The sequence below is a fragment of the Myripristis murdjan genome, chromosome 16, assembly GCF_902150065.1.
Source record: "Myripristis murdjan chromosome 16, fMyrMur1.1, whole genome shotgun sequence".
Taxonomy (NCBI): domain Eukaryota; kingdom Metazoa; phylum Chordata; class Actinopteri; order Holocentriformes; family Holocentridae; genus Myripristis; species Myripristis murdjan.
Window position 1 is genome coordinate 34,677,845 of NC_043995.1, and position 19,326 is coordinate 34,697,170.

The 19,326-nt window shown below is 48.0% G+C and overlaps 1 protein-coding gene across 2 annotated transcripts in view; it reads right to left on the bottom strand.

The window, feature by feature from the left end:
* Positions 1-1,087: 1,087 nt before the first annotated feature.
* LOC115373526 (rho guanine nucleotide exchange factor 2-like) overlaps positions 1,088-19,326 on the bottom strand; it is a 34,454-nt gene continuing 16,215 nt past the window's right edge. For both annotated transcript variants that reach the window (XM_030071976.1, XM_030071975.1), the window contains exons 5-22: positions 19,149-19,281; positions 18,942-19,045; positions 17,788-17,931; positions 14,845-15,092; positions 14,606-14,731; positions 11,312-11,429; positions 10,839-11,087; positions 10,624-10,700; positions 10,142-10,314; positions 9,765-9,832; positions 9,395-9,589; positions 8,605-8,682; positions 8,444-8,499; positions 7,630-7,671; positions 5,309-5,359; positions 4,879-5,178; positions 4,641-4,782; positions 1,088-2,602 (exon numbers count right to left, since the gene is read on the bottom strand). In XM_030071976.1, the coding sequence (XP_029927836.1) occupies positions 2,553-2,602; positions 4,641-4,782; positions 4,879-5,178; positions 5,309-5,359; positions 7,630-7,671; positions 8,444-8,499; positions 8,605-8,682; positions 9,395-9,589; positions 9,765-9,832; positions 10,142-10,314; positions 10,624-10,700; positions 10,839-11,087; positions 11,312-11,429; positions 14,606-14,731; positions 14,845-15,092; positions 17,788-17,931; positions 18,942-19,045; positions 19,149-19,281 (2,354 nt within the window). In that variant the 3' untranslated portion in view covers positions 1,088-2,552. The remainder of the gene's footprint in view (positions 2,603-4,640; positions 4,783-4,878; positions 5,179-5,308; positions 5,360-7,629; positions 7,672-8,443; positions 8,500-8,604; positions 8,683-9,394; positions 9,590-9,764; positions 9,833-10,141; positions 10,315-10,623; positions 10,701-10,838; positions 11,088-11,311; positions 11,430-14,605; positions 14,732-14,844; positions 15,093-17,787; positions 17,932-18,941; positions 19,046-19,148; positions 19,282-19,326) is intronic.

Genomic DNA, 19,326 nt, shown 5'->3' on the forward strand with positions numbered 1-19,326 from the left:
AGGTCAGGGTCAGGGTTAAGGTCAGGGTCAGGGTCAGGGTTCAGGTCAGGGTCAGGGTCCAGGTCAGGGTCAGGGTCAGGGTTCAGGTCAGGGTCAGGGTTCAGGTCAGGGTCAGGGTTAAGGTCAGGGTCAGGGTCAGGGTTCAGGTCAGGGTCAGGGTTCAGGTCAGGGTTCAGGTCAGGGTCAGGGTCCAGGTCAGGGTTCAGGTCAGGGTTAGGGTTCAGGTCAGGGTCAGGGTTCAGGTCAGGGTCAGGGTTAGGGTTGGGTTAGGGTTGGGGTTAGTGGTTAGGGATATAAGTCAGGTGCACAGGCCTACAGATCTGAAAGGGTGGCAGGATAGGGGAGGTGGAAGCCCCTCCCGAAGGGGCCAGGGGTTGGTCCCCAAGCAGAGCATCCACGGCAGAGGAGGAGGGGCCTGCTAAGATGTTTTACCAATACTATAAGGGGTACGGAGGTGGAGTCCAGACCCCCAAGCTGGTTTGGGGGTGAGGGCCCCCCCCCGGTCCCGGCCCCATGGATCCCTAGGGGAGGAGGACAAATTTATTTAAAAAAAAAATGCTAAAATATGTAAATAAATAAGTAAGTAAAATTCAGAGTCCGGGGAGAGGTCTAAAATAAGTGCTCCAAAGAGATCAGGAGGCGGGTTAGGGTTCAGGTCAGGGTTCAGGTCAGGGTCAGGGTTCAGGGTTCAGGTCAGGGTCAGGGTTCAGGTCAGGGTCAGGGTTCAGGGTTCAGGTCAGGGTCAGGGTTCAGGTCAGGGTCAGGGTTCAGGTCAGGGTTAGGGTTGGGTTAGGGTTGGGGTTAGGTGGGTCAGCCCTGACCTGAAGTGACTGATCAGCCACACCTGTGCAGGTTCACACAGCTCAGGCCTGCATCACCCAGAGGACGTTACATCATGTCGCTGACATCAGCCTGATTTCAGATCAGCTGATCAGACAAATCAGACTCTGGGACTGAAGGTTCTGGCTTCGCTGCGTCTCAGCCTCACACTTACTGTTCTTGGTCAAACTGACGCATAGTGAGACACACACACACACACACACACACACACACACACACACACACACACTGGAGACCACTGCTGTATATTAAGTTTATAAAGAGCACACATGTACAGGACGTCAGAAGATAAAGGCAATAAAATTACAAAACGGATCATTTACAGTTTTTTCTTTTGTCTCCAGAACAGTTCAAACATTTATACAGACTGTCCCTTTAGTTTGTAAAGTCTAGCATAAACAAACAGAAGCTGTGGTTCTGTTCAGTGAAACGCCTAACTAACATCTAACTACCACCACACAGGACATGTGACGCATGGCGAGCTGCGCGGGCCAGGTGCATGCTGGGAGACTGAACTCACTGAATCATGATTTCTCATTAAAATGAACAAACGAATAAAAACAAAACTAAAACATTTCCACTGATCTTCAGTCATGTGACACACAGTTTCCTCATGTTTCTCCGTGTGACATCACTGTTACATCACTTCCTGTTTAACCCTCAAGCGACAGCCCCAATCCGTGGGCGGGGCTTCGCTGTTTGTGTGAGGAAGATGATGTGTTCCTGTGTCACGTGATCTCTCGTCCCCACAGAAACGTGGACGAGCATGAATGTGATGACCGTCGTAAAACAACGTTCAGATTTACTGGAGACAAACTGACTGACAAAGTGAAAACATTTTGGAAGGATCAATGAAATAACCATTAAGATGTGAATAAAAGCTGGTCTGGGGTCAGATACGCCCCCTGCTGGTCGCTTGAGTGTTTCTGAGGGTTACTGAGGACTTTTACTCTGAAATACAAATGTGCTCTGTGGATTCACCTCTGTCAAGCTAGCAGGCTAACAAGCTAACAGGCTAACAGGCTAACAGGAGCCCAGTGTTGCTCCGCCCCCCACAGCTCCACAGCTTTGGTTCTGATTGGTCCATGTGGCCTGCAGACGGAGGAGGCGGGGCCAGCTGTCTATTCACCTGCTGTCACCTGCTTGCCGCATTCAGCCCTCGTCGTCACCATGGAAACGGTACGCAGTGACGTGGAGCTGTGAGCTCCAGCTGGAAAACAGTAAAGCTGATCGATGGTGGTCAAAGTCTGATTGGCTGCTCGTTGCCAGTCATCTCATTGGTCTCCATGATGTGGCCGACAGCCAATGAACAAGCAGGACGGCCCCCCCCCCCCCCCCTCCCCTTACAGGTCATTACAGTAACATTATGACAACATAACATGATAATGTGATAACATTATAACACTGTAGCATTACAACATTATGACATCATACCATAATAACATTGTGATGTGAGGACATGTTGACATGATTCAGATCTTCTGGACGGACTCGGCTGACCTCAGATCAGCCTCTGCAGGAAAACTGGAACAGGAAGTGACATCAGAGTCCAGACACGCCGCTCTGAGACGTGACGGGTCATCCTGCTGTCGACGTGTCTGTGACATCACTGTGACATCATCACAGGTCTCGTAGTGTTGTGTGTGTGTGTGTGTGAGTGTGTGTGTGTGAGTGTGTGTGTGAAATGATGAGACTGGAGTGACGATCTGCTGTTAACTGGGATCTGGACCACACTCGCTCTCCTCCGGGATGTCCTGCAGGTCTGCAGACAACAAACAAACAAACAAACAAACAAACAAACAGTCAATCAGCTCTGTGAGGTAATTTTATGGAAACTCTCCTCTGTGGCCAAAGTTGGTTTTAGCGCTAAAGAAGATATTTTCACCAGCAGAACTAAAATTATCCCCCCACAACAACTGGGCCAAAGACGGCTGATTTACAGCCGACTCAAGGCTGAATTATGCTTCAGCGTTGGAAGAGCGTACGGGGGTTGTGTGAAGCTCGCATTTCCTACGCAGCGTGTGTGTCCAACATACCTCTGCAAACACACAGAGCAATTCTCCTCCCACCAATGTAGACCCTGTGACGTATGGTCGCTGCTCTTCTGTGGCGAGTGGACGAGTCGTATAGGTGCGGGCACTCTCCAAAGTTTTCAAACACAACCGACGAGTCGAGACACAACAGTTTAAAAAAAAAAAAAAAAAAAAAAAAACGGCGCTGACGGCACAACAACAGGAATGTGATGCCGGTTGCAACGAAATGCCGGAAATAGTGTACTTCAGCGGACCAATCACAGCTCTTGTGGGGCTGCGGAGGGTCCGCGTAGTTACAATTTTTGGGAGGCGCGCGGCAAGGCTCTGCGGCGGTCGCACAACCCCCGCACAACCTCCGTACGCTCTTCCTACGCGGAAGCATAATTCAGCCTTCATTCTGACACCAACAGCTTCCCCCACCCTCCGGCCCCCAGCCTCCGGCCCCCAGCCTCCGGCCCCCACCCTTCGGCCCCCACCCTCCGGCCCCCAGCCTCTGGCCTCTGGCAGGGGCCCCCTGCCTCCGGCCCCCTGCCTCCGGCCCCCAGCCTCTGGCCCCCAGCCTCCGGCCCCCAGCCTCCGGCCCCCAGCCTCCAGCCTCCGGCCCCCAGCCTCTGGCCTCTGGCAGGGGCCCCCAGCCTTCAGCAGCCTTTAGGTCCTTGGGGCAGAAATGAGAGCAAACTGAGCTTAAAGTTTACATGGTTTGGCACCTGTATACCTGTTGGACCTGCTGGAGCCCCATGTTCCTTCAAGGACACTCAGATCCTCCGCCCAGCCTCCTGGCCGAGCCCAGAGCCAGACTGAAGCTCAGAGGCAGCCGAGCCTTCGCTGTGGCAGCCCCCAAGCCCCTCCCCTTCAGGTGTTTAAAACACGCCTCAAAGCTCATTTCTACACTTTGGCTTTTCCATCTTCAGCTTGAGCATTTGATGTTTTATGTGGCACTGGGTATGCTGTAGATATGGTTTTTGATTGATTTATGTTTATAATCTATTGTAAAGCACTTTGGCCCAACTCTGTTTGTATTTAAATGTGCTGTATAAATAAATGTGGTATGGCAGAGTTCTAAATAATGTTCGAGGTTAAAAAGAGTTCACATGAAGGTCAGTGCAGACACAGGGCCCGACTCACAGCGTCTCTTCTGTCATGTCTTTGTTTCGTTGCCGCAGGAAGACGAAGGAGAGAAATGTTCTTAAAAGGTTCTTTATCCCCGAGCCGCTCACACGCTGCTGCACACACTCACAGCAAAATAACCTCTGATGTCGCTGTGACGTCTCAGTCATTTAATGCACCAACGATGAGTTTCTGCTTCAGTGGACTGATACAGCTTCTATTCTGTTCTGTTCTATTCTGTTCTGTTCTATTCTGTTCTATTCTATTCTGTTCTGTTCTGTTCTGTTCTGTTCTGTTCTGTTCTATTCTGTTCTGTTCTGTTCTGTTCTGTTCTGTTCTATTCTGTTCTATTCTGTTCTGTTCTGTTCTGTTCTGTCTGAGTGTGTGTGTGTGTGTGAGTGAGTGTGTGTGTGTGTGTGTGTGTGGTTTCTGTTTACTGTGGTGATCCCTGATCAGACCCAAACAAACCCTAACCCAACTTGCAAAGTTGATCTGATGTTGAATCATGAGAACCGTAAGGACTCTGCTGCATGGCGTCTATATGGAATGTGGACCGTGTTGACTCAATGTTGTTGTTTTGTTTTGTTGTTTGTTGATAATTTGTGGCGACGCGGGGAGCAGCTGGAGCCCAGTGCATGATGGGAGGGGAGGTGCACTGACCTCTGGGGCTGTCGGAGCGAGGAGAGATCCTGACCTCCTCGTCCTCTTCCTGCACGCCGTCGAGCTCCTCCTCCGGCTCCCGGCTGGCCAATGGGGCGAGGGGGCGGGGCTCCAGGTCCCTGCTGCCACGCCTTCTGGTCGTCTGTGAGAGACAGTTAGCTTAGCTTAGCTCTAATTGTGGTTCTATTAGGGTTCTGCACACACACACACACACACACACACTCACACACACACTGACCTGCTCCCCTGTGATGACATCACTGTTGTCTCCGTTGCCGCGTTGCTCGTCCTCCAGTCGAGCTCTCTCTCTCTCTCTCAGCCGCTTCACCTCGTCCTGCATCAGCTCCAGCTGCCGCCGCAGCCCCGCCACCTCGCCCGCCACCGCTGCCCCGCCCACCGCCGCGCCCGCCACCACATCAAACCCTGTGTCTTTAGATACAGAGCGACATACACGGGGAGGGGCGGAGCCTGGAGTTGAGGGGGTGGGGTTGAGGCTGACTGACAGCTCAAGGATGGAGTCCTGACGAATCACAGCAGCCTGGGGGCGGAGCCAGAGGAGAGCAAAGGTATTAATGTAATGATAATAACAATAATAACAACAACAACAAAAACAAGGATGATAATAATCATCATATGAAGAAGAATGATAATAATTAAAGTTTGTGGACCTGCAGGGCGTGCAGCTGGCCGCTCAGGCTGACCAGCCTCTGACACGCCTCCTGAAACAAACAACAACAACACTCATGACATAAACAACAACAACACTCATGACATAAACAACAACAACACTCATGAAATAAACAACAACACTCATGACATAAACAACAACAACACTCATGACATAAACAACAACAACACTCATGACATAAACAACAACACTCATGACATAAACAACAACACTCCTGAAATAAACAACAACAACAACACTCCTGAAATAAACAACAACAACAACACTCATGAAATAAACAACAACAACACTCATGACATAAACAACAACAACACTCATGACATAAACAACAACAACACTCATGACATAAACAACAACACTCATGACATAAACAACAACAACACTCATGACATAAACAACAACAGTCATGACATAAACAACAACACTCATGACATAAACAACAACAACAACACTCATGAAATAAACAACAACAACACTCATGACATAAACAACAACAACACTCATGACATAAACAGCAACAACACTCATGAAATAAACAACAACACTCATGACATAAACAACAACAACACTCATGAAATAAACAACAACACTCATGACATAAACAACAACAACAACACTCATGAAATAAACAACAACACTCATGAAATAAACAACAACAACACTCATGAAATAAACAACAACAACACTCATGACGTAAACAACAACAACACTCATGACATAAACAACAACACTCATGACATAAACAACAACAACACTCATGACATAAACAACAACACTCATGACATAAACAACAACAACAGTCATGACATAAACAACAACAACACTCATGACATAAACAACAACAACAGTCATGACATAAACAACAACAACACTCATGACATAAACAACAACACTCATGACATAAACAACAACAACACTCATGACATAAACAACAACACTCATGACATAAACAACAACAACACTCATGACATAAACAACAACACTCATGACATAAACAACAACAACAGTCATGACATAAACAACAACAACACTCATGACATAAACAACAACAACAGTCATGACATAAACAACAACACTCATGACATAAACAACAACAACAGTCATGACATAAACAACAACACTCATGACATAAACAACAACAACAGTCATGACATAAACAACAACAACACTCATGACATAAACAACAACACTCATGACATAAACAACAACAACACTCATGACATAAACAACAACACTCATGACATAAACAACAACAACACTCATGACATAAACAACAACACTCATGACATAAACAACAACAACAGTCATGACATAAACAACAACAACAGTCATGACATAAACAACAACAACAGTCATGACATAAACAACAACACTCATGACATAAACAACAACAACACTCATGACATAAACAACAACACTCATGACATAAACAGCAACAACACTCATGAAATAAACAACAACACTCATGACATAAACAACAACAACACTCATGAAATAAACAACAACACTCATGACATAAACAACAACAACAACACTCATGAAATAAACAACAACACTCATGAAATAAACAACAACAACACTCATGAAATAAACAACAACAACACTCATGACGTAAACAACAACAACACTCATGACATAAACAACAACACTCATGACATAAACAACAACAACACTCATGACATAAACAACAACACTCATGACATAAACAACAACACTCATGACATAAACAACAACAGTCATGACATAAACAACAACAACAGTCATGACATAAACAACAACAACACTCATGACATAAACAACAACACTCATGACATAAACAACAACAACAGTCATGACATAAACAACAACAACACTCATGACATAAACAACAACAACACTCATGACATAAACAACAACAACACTCATGACATAAACAACAACACTCATGACATAAACAACAACAACACTCATGACATAAACAACAACACTCATGACATAAACAACAACAACACTCATGACATAAACAACAACACTCATGACATAAACAACAACAACAGTCATGACATAAACAACAACAACAGTCATGACAAACAACAACAACACTCATGACATAAACAACAACAACACTCATGAAATAAACAACAACACTCATGACATAAACAACAACAACACTCATGACATAAACAACAACAACACTCATGAAATAAACAACAACAACACTCATGACGTAAACAACAACAACACTCATGAAATAAACAACAACAACACTCATGAAATAAACAACAGTGATGCAGGCTCATGCTGACGGGACGGGGCTCTCACCTCCTTCAGCGAGCGCTCCTGCAGCTGGTTTCCATTTCTGTCCTGAGAGGAGACAAAACACACCTGAGTGTCACTGCCTGTCTGTCTTTCTACCTGTCTGTCTCTCTACCTGTCTGTCTCTCTGCCCGCCTGCCTGTCTCTCTGCCTGTCTGTCTCTCTCTGCCTGTCTGTCTCTCTGCCTGTCTGTCTCTCTCTGCCTGTCTGTCTCTCTGACTGCCTGTCTCTCTGTCTGTCTGTCTCTCTGCCTGTCTGTCTCTCTGCCCGCCTGTCTGTCTCTCTGCCTGCCTGTCTCTCTGCCCGTCTGTCTCTCTGACTGCCTGTCTCTCTGCCTGTCTGTCTCTCTGCCTGTCTGTCTCTCTCTCTCCCTGTCTTTCTCTCTGACTGTCTGTCTCTCTGCCTGTCTGTCTCTCTCTGCCTGTCTGTCTCTCTGCCTGTCTGTCTCTCTGCCTGTCTGTCTCTCTCTGCCTGTCTGTCTCTCTCTGCCTGTCTGTCTCTCTCTGCCTGTCTGTCTCTCTGCCTGTCTGTCTCTCTCTGATAGTGGTAAAAGCGTGTTTGATATGACCCCACTGTCGGTGGGACGTCCCGCCCTGACAGACACATCATGTTACCTGTATGGTAACCACGGTAACGAGGGAAAACTGTTCCCAAGTCAGTGTTGCTGTCCTAGCCACAGACAGGTGAGCTAACGTGTTAGGCTCCGCCTGCTGCACAGGGGAGACTCACTGTGATTGGTGGAAGTACTGTGACATCACTGAGCTGTTTCAGGACTGAGGTCACTGGAGGTCAGAGGTTAAAGGTCACAGCAGTGACTTACCTTCACTGATGTTGCGTTTTCCTCACAGGAACCGTTCAGAGAGACGGGCTCGCCATCTGACAGACAGACAGACAGGCTGCTGGGTTACACAGTTTATTGTTTACATCGTTTACACTGTTTACTGTTTACACAAATAAACAAACAAACAAACTTCAACTCACTGCTCAGTTCCTGGTTGCCGTTGGTGACGGAGGAACGTTCGATGTTGGAGCCCAACAACAACTCGGTCAACCTGTCGACTGTCAGAGAGACAGACAGGCAGAGAGACAGACAGAGAGAGAGAGACAGGACAGGTGTAAATATGTCCCAGGTGAGACTGTTGCATTCTGGGAGATTAATTCAGAAAGTAACGTTAGCCGGTGTGTTGTTGTTTCTGAGGGGACGGAGTTTCAGGACGGACCAGCAGCCGGGTTTTTGTTCTGTGGCGAATAAAAAGCCGGCCTCTGATTGGACAGCTGCTGTTAAAGCGAATCCCTGGCCTCTGATTGGCTGCTGGCTGCAGTCGGGGGTGTGGTCTGTAAGACGTCAGGACGTTCTTGTTTCCATGGAGACAGTCGGTGTGTGTCTGTGTACACTGAGCCTGCTGTGTTAACCCCCATCAATCCCATGATGCACGGCGGGTCCCAGGCGTGCGGCTCAGGGGGCGGGGCCGCAGGTTGGCAACGCCGCGCTGAATATTTTGGCAGCGTCTGTTTTGGCTGCTGTACCTCTGACAGGTGAGCAGGTCACCTGTCCCGCTCAGGAAAGAACTGCCGCGCGCGTTTGACCACGCCCCCTGACACACCTGGACACCTGAGCACAAGGACTGATGGCTCCTCCTCAGCACATCTCAGTGTGTGTGTGTGTGTGTGTGTGTGTGTGTGTGTGTGTGTGTGTGTGTGACTCATTATGCTTTCTCCAAAAAGAAAATAACTGGCACACCTGTCTGCAGCCGGCCAATCAGAGGCCTACCTTCAGAGATGGCGGTGGTGAGCAGGTGCTCGGCCTGCGGCGCGTGAGGCGTGTCGGCTCTGAAGAGGTTCCTGGAGCCCGGAGCTCCGCCTCCTCCGGTGGCTCCGCCCCCTGTGGCCTCCACCAAGTCAGAGAACAGCGTGACTCGCTCCTGCAGGAGCTCCAGCACCTCCCGGTCCTTCTGCTGGATGTCAGCTGACACACACACACACACACACACACACACACACACACACACACACACACTTCATATTTATATTTTGAGTTTTTGTTAACAAAAGAGGAGGAGGAGGAAGAGGAGGAAGAGGAGAAAGAAGAGGAGGAGGAGGAAGAGGAGAAAGAAGAGGAGGAGGAGGAGGTGAAGGTTTACCTCTGAGGCGGCGCTGTAAGGCTTTGTCCTCGGTCTCAATCAGAGGGAACTCATCTCTGGATGGACAGCTGCAAGCACACACACACACACACACACACACACACACACACACACACACACACACACACACGCACAGTTATCGTGTGTGTGTGTGTGTGTGTGTGTGTGTGTGTGTAGTAGCCAGGTGTGGCCAGCAGGTGGTGCTGCAGCAAAGAGGCCAGCAGCACTGATCTGCTAGAACAGACAGTACTGTAGTAGTACTAGTACCTCTACAGTAATACTGCAGCAGTACTATAGCAGCAGTAGTAGTGATACTACAGTAGTATTACAGTAATAGTAGTAGTAGTACTACAGTAGTACTGCAGTAGTAGCCCTACCTGTGCACGGTCTGCTGGATGAGGCTCATCCAGGTGCGCCGGTCGTCTCGGGACGAGGCGTGAAGCTCGTACATCTCAGGAGGGGCGGAGTCACTGATCAGGAACATCCCTCGCTCCTGATTGGCTATATCCCTCACTATCAGCCCGCTCAGAGAGATGACTGGAGACTTGTCCTGAGAGACAGACAGGTGGAGAGACAGACAGGTGAGACAGACAGGTGGAGAGAGAGAGACAGGTGAGACAGACAGGTGGAGAGAGAGAGAGAGAGAGACAGGCAGGTGTAGAGACAGACAGGTAGAGAGAGACAGACAGGTGAGACAGACAGGTGGAGAATCTCAAAATGCTTAAAAACAAAGTTTTATTTTAAAAAAGAAACAAAATGAACTGAGCAGGAGGATGAAGAGGAGGAGGATGAAGAGGAGGAGGAGGAAGAGGAGGATGAAGAGGAGGAGGAAGAGGAGGAGGAGATAAAGAAGACTGACCAGCGAGGGGAAGGTGAACTTCTGATCTTTCTCCTGCAGGAGAACCAAGATGTCTGACATCAGCAGGACCTGGACATCTGCACACACACACACACACACACACACACACACACACACACACACACACACACACACACACACACACATAGGTTCTTCATCAGAATCTGATTTAAAAATGATCTGGTTTCCCATCATGCACCTGGAGGCCTCCCCACCTTTCATCCTGGAGCTCTGGGTCTTCCAGAGGAGCGTCCCGTCGTGCAGGAGCCTCCTCCTCTGCAGCTCCCCGCCCCGGAACACGCTGCCGCCCCGAACCTGCGTCTCCGCCCGGGGGTCCAAACGCGCCTGGATCTCCTGCAGCCGCCGCGTCCGGTCCAGCTCCAGAACCTCCTGGTCCACCAGGCTCAGCAGCTCCTTCAGCAGGAGCAGGGAGCGGCTCAGAGCCTGCACCTCCTCCTCACAGCCTGCAGGGCACAGGGCACAGGTCAGAGGTCAGAGGGCACAGGGCAGAGGGCAGAGGGCACAGGTCAGAGGGCACAGGACATAGGGCACAGGTCAGAGGTCAGAGGGCACAGGACATAGGGCACAGGTCAGAGGTCAGAGGGCACAGGTCAGAGGTCAGAGGGCACAGGACATAGGGCACAGGTCAGAGGTCAGAGGGCAGAGGGCAGAGGTCAGAGGTCAGTACCCTTGGTGTTGTCGAGGATCCTCTGGATCAGGACCGGGTACTTGGTGATGCGTTGTGTCACCAGCAGGATGCACTCCTGGACGCCATGGCGACGCAGCAGCGGCCCCCGGCTCACCCGCTGGGCATTATGGGTAAGAAAATCAGACAGTCAACATCAAGACACAACAGGTTCAAAACAGATTTTAACCCAGACTAACCCAGATTAAGGCAGACTAAACCAACCCAGACTAACACAGATTAACCCTGACAGACCAAAACTAACCCAAACTAAACTCAGATTACCCCAGACTAAACTATTGCAGACTAACCCAGATTTAACTATCCCAGATTAAACCAGACTAACCCAGACTGACCCATATTAACCCAGAAGAACCCATATTGACCGAGATTAGTCCAGACTAACCCAGACTAATCCCAACTAAACTACCCAGACTAAACCATCCCAGATTAACCCAGACTGACCCAGATTAGCCCAGATTAACAAAGACTAATCCAGTCTAGCCCATTTTACCCCACATTTAACTATCCCAGATTAATCCAGTCTGACACAAATTAACCAAGTCTGGCCCAGAATAACCCAAATCAACCCAGACTAACCAAGATTAAACTAACTCAGTCTAAACCCGCCTAACCCAAACAAACTATCCCAGATTGGCCCAGACTACCCCAGATTAACCCAGACCAAACTAACAAAAATTTTCTCAGGTTAACCCAGATTGACCCAGACTGGCCCTCACTAACCTAGACTAAATTATCCAGTTACCCAGACTACCCCGGATTAACCCAAACTAACTCAAATTAACCCATATTAACCTAGACTACCCCAGACCAACCTAAACTAAACCACACTAACCTAGACTAAGATAACCCAGACTAAACCCACCTAACCCAGCCTAAACTATCCCATATTAACTCAGATGACCCCAGATTAACTCAGACTGACCCATATTATCCCAGATTGACCCAGATTAACTCAGACTGACCCAGATTAACCCAGGCTAAATTTATCCAGACTAAACCAGATTAACATAGATGAATCCAGACTAGCATGTTGAGAGTTTCCTCAGTGGGATTTTAGAGCTGCCACATCATTTCTCCTTCGGCCGCTGGTTTCCCTTCATTATACAACACGTAGACCCGACCGAGCGATCTGATTGGTCAATCAGACGTTTAGAATGTGCTCAAATGAGCATGACAGCACGGCTAGCCATGCTCACATGAAAAATACCTCATCACTGAAAATATTACTCCGCCTATATCTTATTGCCCGAGTCTGTGTGGTTTCCATGGCAACAAGAAACATTTCACTGAAACTCGCATCAAAAGTCGCTGTCAGCTTTGTTCTCCTGCATAATGGACCATTTTGTCAATTTTGATTTCTTTGGCGACCTAAGTTTGGATAAACGGCTGAACGAGGAAGACAAGACAGAAGAGAAAAAGGAGAGATACGCGAGAGTGACGAGTGAAGAGCTGGATCAGCTGGAGAGTCAGGAAATGAAGCCGGTACGGCCCGGTCAACGTCTTGGGCCGTCAAATGTCTACAAGACTACCTGACAAACACCAGGCAAACAGCTGATTTCTCACCTGTAAGGAAAGAAGAGCTGAACAAGATCCTCCATGAATTTTATGGAGCTTTAATTTCTATAATAAAGAGAATTAAATGCCTCAGCAGATTCAGCACCACGGACAGTACCTGCTGAGGCAGATTCAGCACCACGGACAGTACCTGCTGAGGCAGATTCAGCACCACGGACAGTACCTGCTGAGGCAGATTCAGCACCATGGACAGTACCTGTCAGATTTTCCACGGAGATGTGCGGCTGTAACTTTGTTCTTGTTATTAATGTGTTAATGTTATCAGTTATTAATTAGCCTATTAATCGTTATTAATTTGTTTAGTGTTTATGAGTTTCCTAGGCCATTGATTTAATTAATTTGTCAGTTTGTTTGCATCTTTACATTGAAATGAACATTTAATAAATCAACACATCTGTGAAAGCTGTGGTCTTTATTTCAGAGGTAAATTGATAACAGCTTGAAAAGGTGATTCTATAACTCTGTTCAGCCTTAATGTGACTGCTTACTGTCCTTACTTTTGCTGCTTAGCCACATTAATCGGAGCTGACGTTAAATTGGAGTGACACACCCCCAGCTGAAATAAAACATCTGCCGGTGACTTTATGAAAAGACAGATGTTTGTTGTGGTGCCGACACTGAAAAGCAGTAGCCTGTATTTAAATATAACTGTTCATATAAGTTGGTTGTAAATAAACATCAGCTGTGCTGCTGAGTTGTTGTCATGGCAACTGTTAGATTAAAAATGACTGAGAAGTCGCCAGAAGTATAACTGTCAGTCCATGAAAAAATGATTTTTTCCAGTGGATATTCTAGTTCCAACATGATTGAGCTAGCAGAGCAGTTTTGTGTTGCTGTGTGTGTATTTATTCAGTTTTGGGAAATCATGATGTCTAGAAAACATGATAAGCCCAAGTTGGCTGCTGACAAGGACTAGTTACCGTCAGATCTCATGTGTTTCCACTGAAACGGAGAGAATACTAGCAAAAACCATTTATATTTTGAGAGCGAAATGCCCACAGTATGAAAACATTTTGATTATACATTTTATTTTGTTGGTAATAGCTGTATAGTCGCATTATTACACTCAAGGTAATTTCAGCGATGCTAACGGTTGCTGGCCGAATCACTGTCGTGACAATAATGACGGTCAAGCACACCCTGTCCTGTAATAATGCCTCATTCCACTACGATATGAACATGAACTTTCAGAGCCTTCACACTTTCTTCACTCCAGTTTTCCATCAGCCCAATAAAGTCCTCCACATGAGTTTTCCTAAAAGCAGCAGCACTGTTGGCTTTTCAGGACTTTTTCACACTGAAACGCTCCCTCCTCCTCCTCCTCCTCCTCCTCCTCCTCCTCCTCCTCCTCCTCCTCCTCCTCTGCCAGGGAAAATAGTCCCTAAGCGGGGAAATGTTTTGCTTTCCACAGCCAATCATCAGCTGTGTGGTTTCTGAATGTTGAGCAGAACATTATAAGGCGGCTGCTTCAAACACAAACTCACAGTTTGACTCTTGGCTGTGAAATCTTTAGCTCCCCGTAGGATTTGATAAATAGTTTGTTGACGTGGAAAAACATTCAGAATTTCTGGGACGGAGCTTTAACTAGATTGACCCAGACCTAAACCAGGTCTAAACAAGGAAAAACCATTTCTGGGTCACGCCTGAGTCAGGTCTGGATCAGGTCTTGGTCCAGGTTCAAGTCCAGGTCTGGCTCACCCGGATGAAGAGCTGCAGTCTTTTCTCTCGGGCCAGAACTTCTTTGTAGAGTTTGACGGCTTTGGGATGTCGACTGCAGAACTCAGAGTACAACTTCTTCATGTCGTCTGCAGGCTGACCTGAGAACTGTCCACACACACACACACACACACACACACACACACACACAATGGAAGTTTGTTATGAAAATGAACCTGATGCCCCACAGCGCCCCCACGAGGTCAGTCCTGTCCTGTCACCTGTCTCAGCAGCAGGTCTCCGAGCCTCCGCACGGTGAAGTTGCTCTGGCTGTCTCCCACCAGGCCGAGGCGACGGCGGGCCAACAGCTCAGACAGGAAGTGACTGTGCAGCTCCAGCAGGCGGTCCAGGCAGGGGAAGATGGCGTGCACCACGCCCGGCTCCAACATCACCTCCTCCAGCATCCCTCGCCGGAACACCTCCATGATCCTCAGCGTCCGCACGTGATGGAACTCTGTCTGAATCAGCTCTGAGAGACAGACAGGCAGACAGGTAGAGAGAGAGACAGGCAGGGAGACAGGTAGAGAGAGGGACAGGCAGGGAGACAGGTGGAGAGAGACAGAGAGAGAGACAGACACAGAGAGAGACAGGTACAGAGTATAAAGGCTGTCTCCTCTCACATACACACAGTGCATTTCACCGACTCACTTTACTTTTCATGTATTTTCACTTCAACACGTTTGTATATTTATTCTCACACGCATCCACCCTAACTCTTACATACATCTATTTACATATATTTACAATTATATATTTACACACACACACACACACACACACACATATTTATAAATGGATATTTAAATTAGGGATGGTCCGATCCGATCCACTGGATCGGTATCGGGTCCGATCCAGGCCAAAATGACTGGATCGGGTATCGGATTTTTTTATTAGAACCCGTCCGATCTGATCCATAAGCCCAAGCGATCTCATATATCCTCAACTTCACTTTGCACGACATGCCGTAACACAGACGAGCTGTCGCCATGGTTGCCATGTGCCTGTGTTTTCGTCACGTGAGCAGAAGCCTGCAGAGCTGTAGTCATCTCCTCCGTTAACTTTACGTTAACGGAGGACAAAAGCGCAACGTTTGCAATATGAGTGTCTCAAGGGGTGGTAGCAAAACCGAACGTTTTAACACAACAGACTTAATAAAGCATCTGAAGAAGCATCATGGAAAGGAGTACGGAGACTTTTTACAGGCGAGTGCAAAGAAAAGCGAACCGTTTTTGTTTTGGTGCAGCAAATCTTGGGTCCGTTTCCCAAAGCAGGTTTAGTGAAAACTCTGAGTCTGTTCACCCTGAAATGAGGGAAACTCTGAGTTTTTCGTTTCACAGAGGGAGGGAACTCAAAGCAGAGAAAGAGGGCTAACTCTAGCCTGTTTTATTAGTTCTGCCGTCTGTTTTTTTCAAGCAGTTTTCCCCTGTAATATTATTGTGATTGCAACGGACTCCATTTAAACTTACGCACTGACCCGAGCAGCAGTGTTCTCCCACGCCGTCTCCCTCTGCTTTGCCGCTGCAGCGGTGTTGCACTTTCTTTAAAAACATGTTCAAACTCGCTGTATGAATACATTAAGATTTCCAATTCAATTGGGGTGAAAAACGCAGCCCGACGCTTCCTCGTTGCCACGGTGACTCGTCTTATAGCTGTTGTGCACGCGCTTAACTCCAGGTGAAACTACTCCGAGTTGATAAAACTAACTCAAATGCAAAATTTGCACCAAGTTACACACGACTTCAGTTGTTTTCACATATTTTCCTTGTTTCTTTAGGGGACCAGAATAGTTGTTGTGCAGTGAATGTGGTGTTTTTAGATGTCAATATCAAGCAAATTACATCCACGCATTATTAACAGCTTTTAGAGGGACAAAAAGAATCGGATCGTATCGGCCGATCCTCAAGGCTGCAGTATCGATATCGTATCGGATGTGAAAAAGTGGTATCGAGCCATCCCTAATTTACATGTGTACATTTTATATAAATATTAAATATATATTAAATATATATTTGTCACAGGGTCCAGAGCTTCGACAAAAGACCGAAGCCCGACAGAGACGGAGACGCCGCCAGATGGCAGTGAGACCGCGACAGAGAGCTCCGCCCACCAAGGGTCAGCCTGCACCGACAGCATGGCGGAAGAGGGCGAATGCAAATCACCACACCCGACTCACGGGTCAGGGTCAGGGTCAGGGTCAGGGTCAGGGTCAGGGTCAGTTAGGGTTAGTTAGGGTTAGTTAGGGTTAGTTAGGGTCAGGGTCAGGGTCAGGGTCAGTTAGGGTCAGTTAGGGTTAGTCAGGGTTAGTTAGGGTTAGTTAGGGTTAGTTAGGGTTAGTCAGGGTTAGTTAGGGTTAGTTAGGGTTAGTTAGGGTTAGTTAGGGTTAGTTAGGGTTAGTCAGGGTTAGTTAGGGTTAGTTAGGGTCACTCACGCGGGCCGGCCTTTCGGACAGATGGACCCCCTTGCCAGCAAAAACACTGCCAGCTGAGGGCTCACAGCAAAGATCAGCCCTCACCCCCTTGTCCCCTCCCCCCTCGCCCCCTCGTCCCCTCGCCCCCTCGTCCCCTCGCCCCCTCGCCCCCTCGTCCCCTTCCCCCTCGCCCCCTCGCCCCCTTGTCCCCTCCCCCCTCGCCCCCTCACCCCCTCCCCCCTCCCCCCTCGTCCCCTCCCCCCTTGCCCATGCTGATCACGACCTGAACACGACCCTGCCCCACCGTCTCAGCCAATCACAGCGCGATACACAACCTGCTTTCCTTTTCTGCTTCACTCTCTCACCTTTACACACTCAGACAAATCAGGACAACTGGGTGTCAGTGTGTGTGTGTGTGTGTGTGTGTGTGTGTGTGTGTGTGTCTGTGTGAGTGTGTGTGTGTGTGTGTGTGTGTGTGTGTGTGTGTGTGTGTGTGTGTGTCTGTGTGTGCTTGTGCGTGTGAGTGTGTGTGTGTGTGTGTCTGTGTGTGCGTGTGCGTGTCAGTGTGTGTGTGTGTGTGTCTGTGTGTGTGTGTGTGTGTCTGTGTGTGTGTGTGTGTGAGTGTGTGTGTGTGTGTGTGTGTCTGTGTGTGTCTGTGTGTGTGTGTGTGTGTGAGTGTGTGTGTGTGTGTCTGTGTGTGTCTGTGTGTGTGTGTGTCTGTGTGTGTGTGTGTGTGTGTGTGTGTGTGTGTGTGTACCGTAGATGACGTCCTGCCGTTTGATCTCGTCTTTGTGCAGCGTCTGCAGGAAGCTTGGCTCCACCGCCAGACTCCAGCTGTCTGCCTGCACGCCGCCGCCCTGCTGCTGCACCTCCTCCAGCATGGAGGAGCACAACCAGTCCCCTGACACACACACACACACACACACACACACACACACAGAGTCATTCCTTATGGTCTGTGCTGGAGCTGCAGTTTGAAGAAATATGAAAAACCAGCCTGAGTTTTATTTTTTACCTGCTACACCACCTGTGTGTGTGTGTGTGTGTGTGTGTGTGTGTGTGTGTGTGTGTGTGTGTGTGTGTGTGTGTGTGTGTGTGTGTTGCGTGTTCATGGCCCTCCAACAGGGAGACACGGCTGGAACACAGCCAACATGCAGCACACAGGCAGGTGGTGTGGCAGGTTAAAAAAAAACACTCCACCTTGGTCTACCTGGTTAATTTAAAGGAAACTCAGATCAGACAAACTTCTGCTGCACTGCGGGCATGTTGGCCACACCCACTCAGTGATGTCACCGCAGGTCAAACTACCTGAGGCTTGAACCTGCTGAGCAGCAGACGCCTCCTGCTGGTGGTCAGGGAAATAGTTGACCTCTGTCTGTCTGTATGTCAGCAGACAGACAGGTAGACAGGTCAGTGTGGAGTCTGTCTGTCACCTGTATGTCTGCAGGTGGTCAGCAGACAGACAGGTGACAGAAGACAGACAGGTCACGCTGCTGTCTGGCGCCCCATATTCAACCATATAAATGTGAAATTCTACCGCATAGTGTTGTCATTTTATTATAGTGTTATTACACTATTATCATAGTGTCATCATTATATTATTACATTGTTATTATGGTGTTATTATAATGTTATTGCACTGTTTTTTTGTGTTCTCACACTATTATCAAAATACTACTAATAATAATAATAATAATAATAATTATAATAATAATAATTATAATAATTACTATTGTATTATTAAGAGTTGCTCTTGTGTCATTATAATGTTTTTACTGTTGTCAGTAGTTTATGCTGAATCATCAGCTTTATGTTTATGCTCCGTCAATTTAAATCAGCCAATCAGGTGTTGAGGACTGTTAGCATGTGTGTGTGTGTGTGTGTGTGTGTGTGTGTGTGTGTGTGTGTTACCGTCGTCAGTCAGAGACTCCATGGACAGGGTTCTGCTCCTGAAGTTCAGAGAGTCGCTGGACTGAGACAGAATCCTCCTGAGCCCCACCGAGTCATCACTGACCCTGAGAGACAGACAGGCGAGAGACAGACAGGTGTCACAGTTTCTAACACATCATGATGATAATGATGTTGATGATGTCATCAGTGTTGAGCTTCCTGTCTCACCCTGCAATGTTATTGGTGGAGACGCTCTTGGCGAGCGACAGGCCGGAGCGTACCCGTCTCGCCCCCAGCAGAGACTGACGCAGACTGTCAGACGGGTAGATCGCCGAGCTGGGACGCTCCTTCAGGGTGGGAGCTGAGAGACAGGCAGGGAGAGAGAGACAGGTCTGGTATTGAGAAA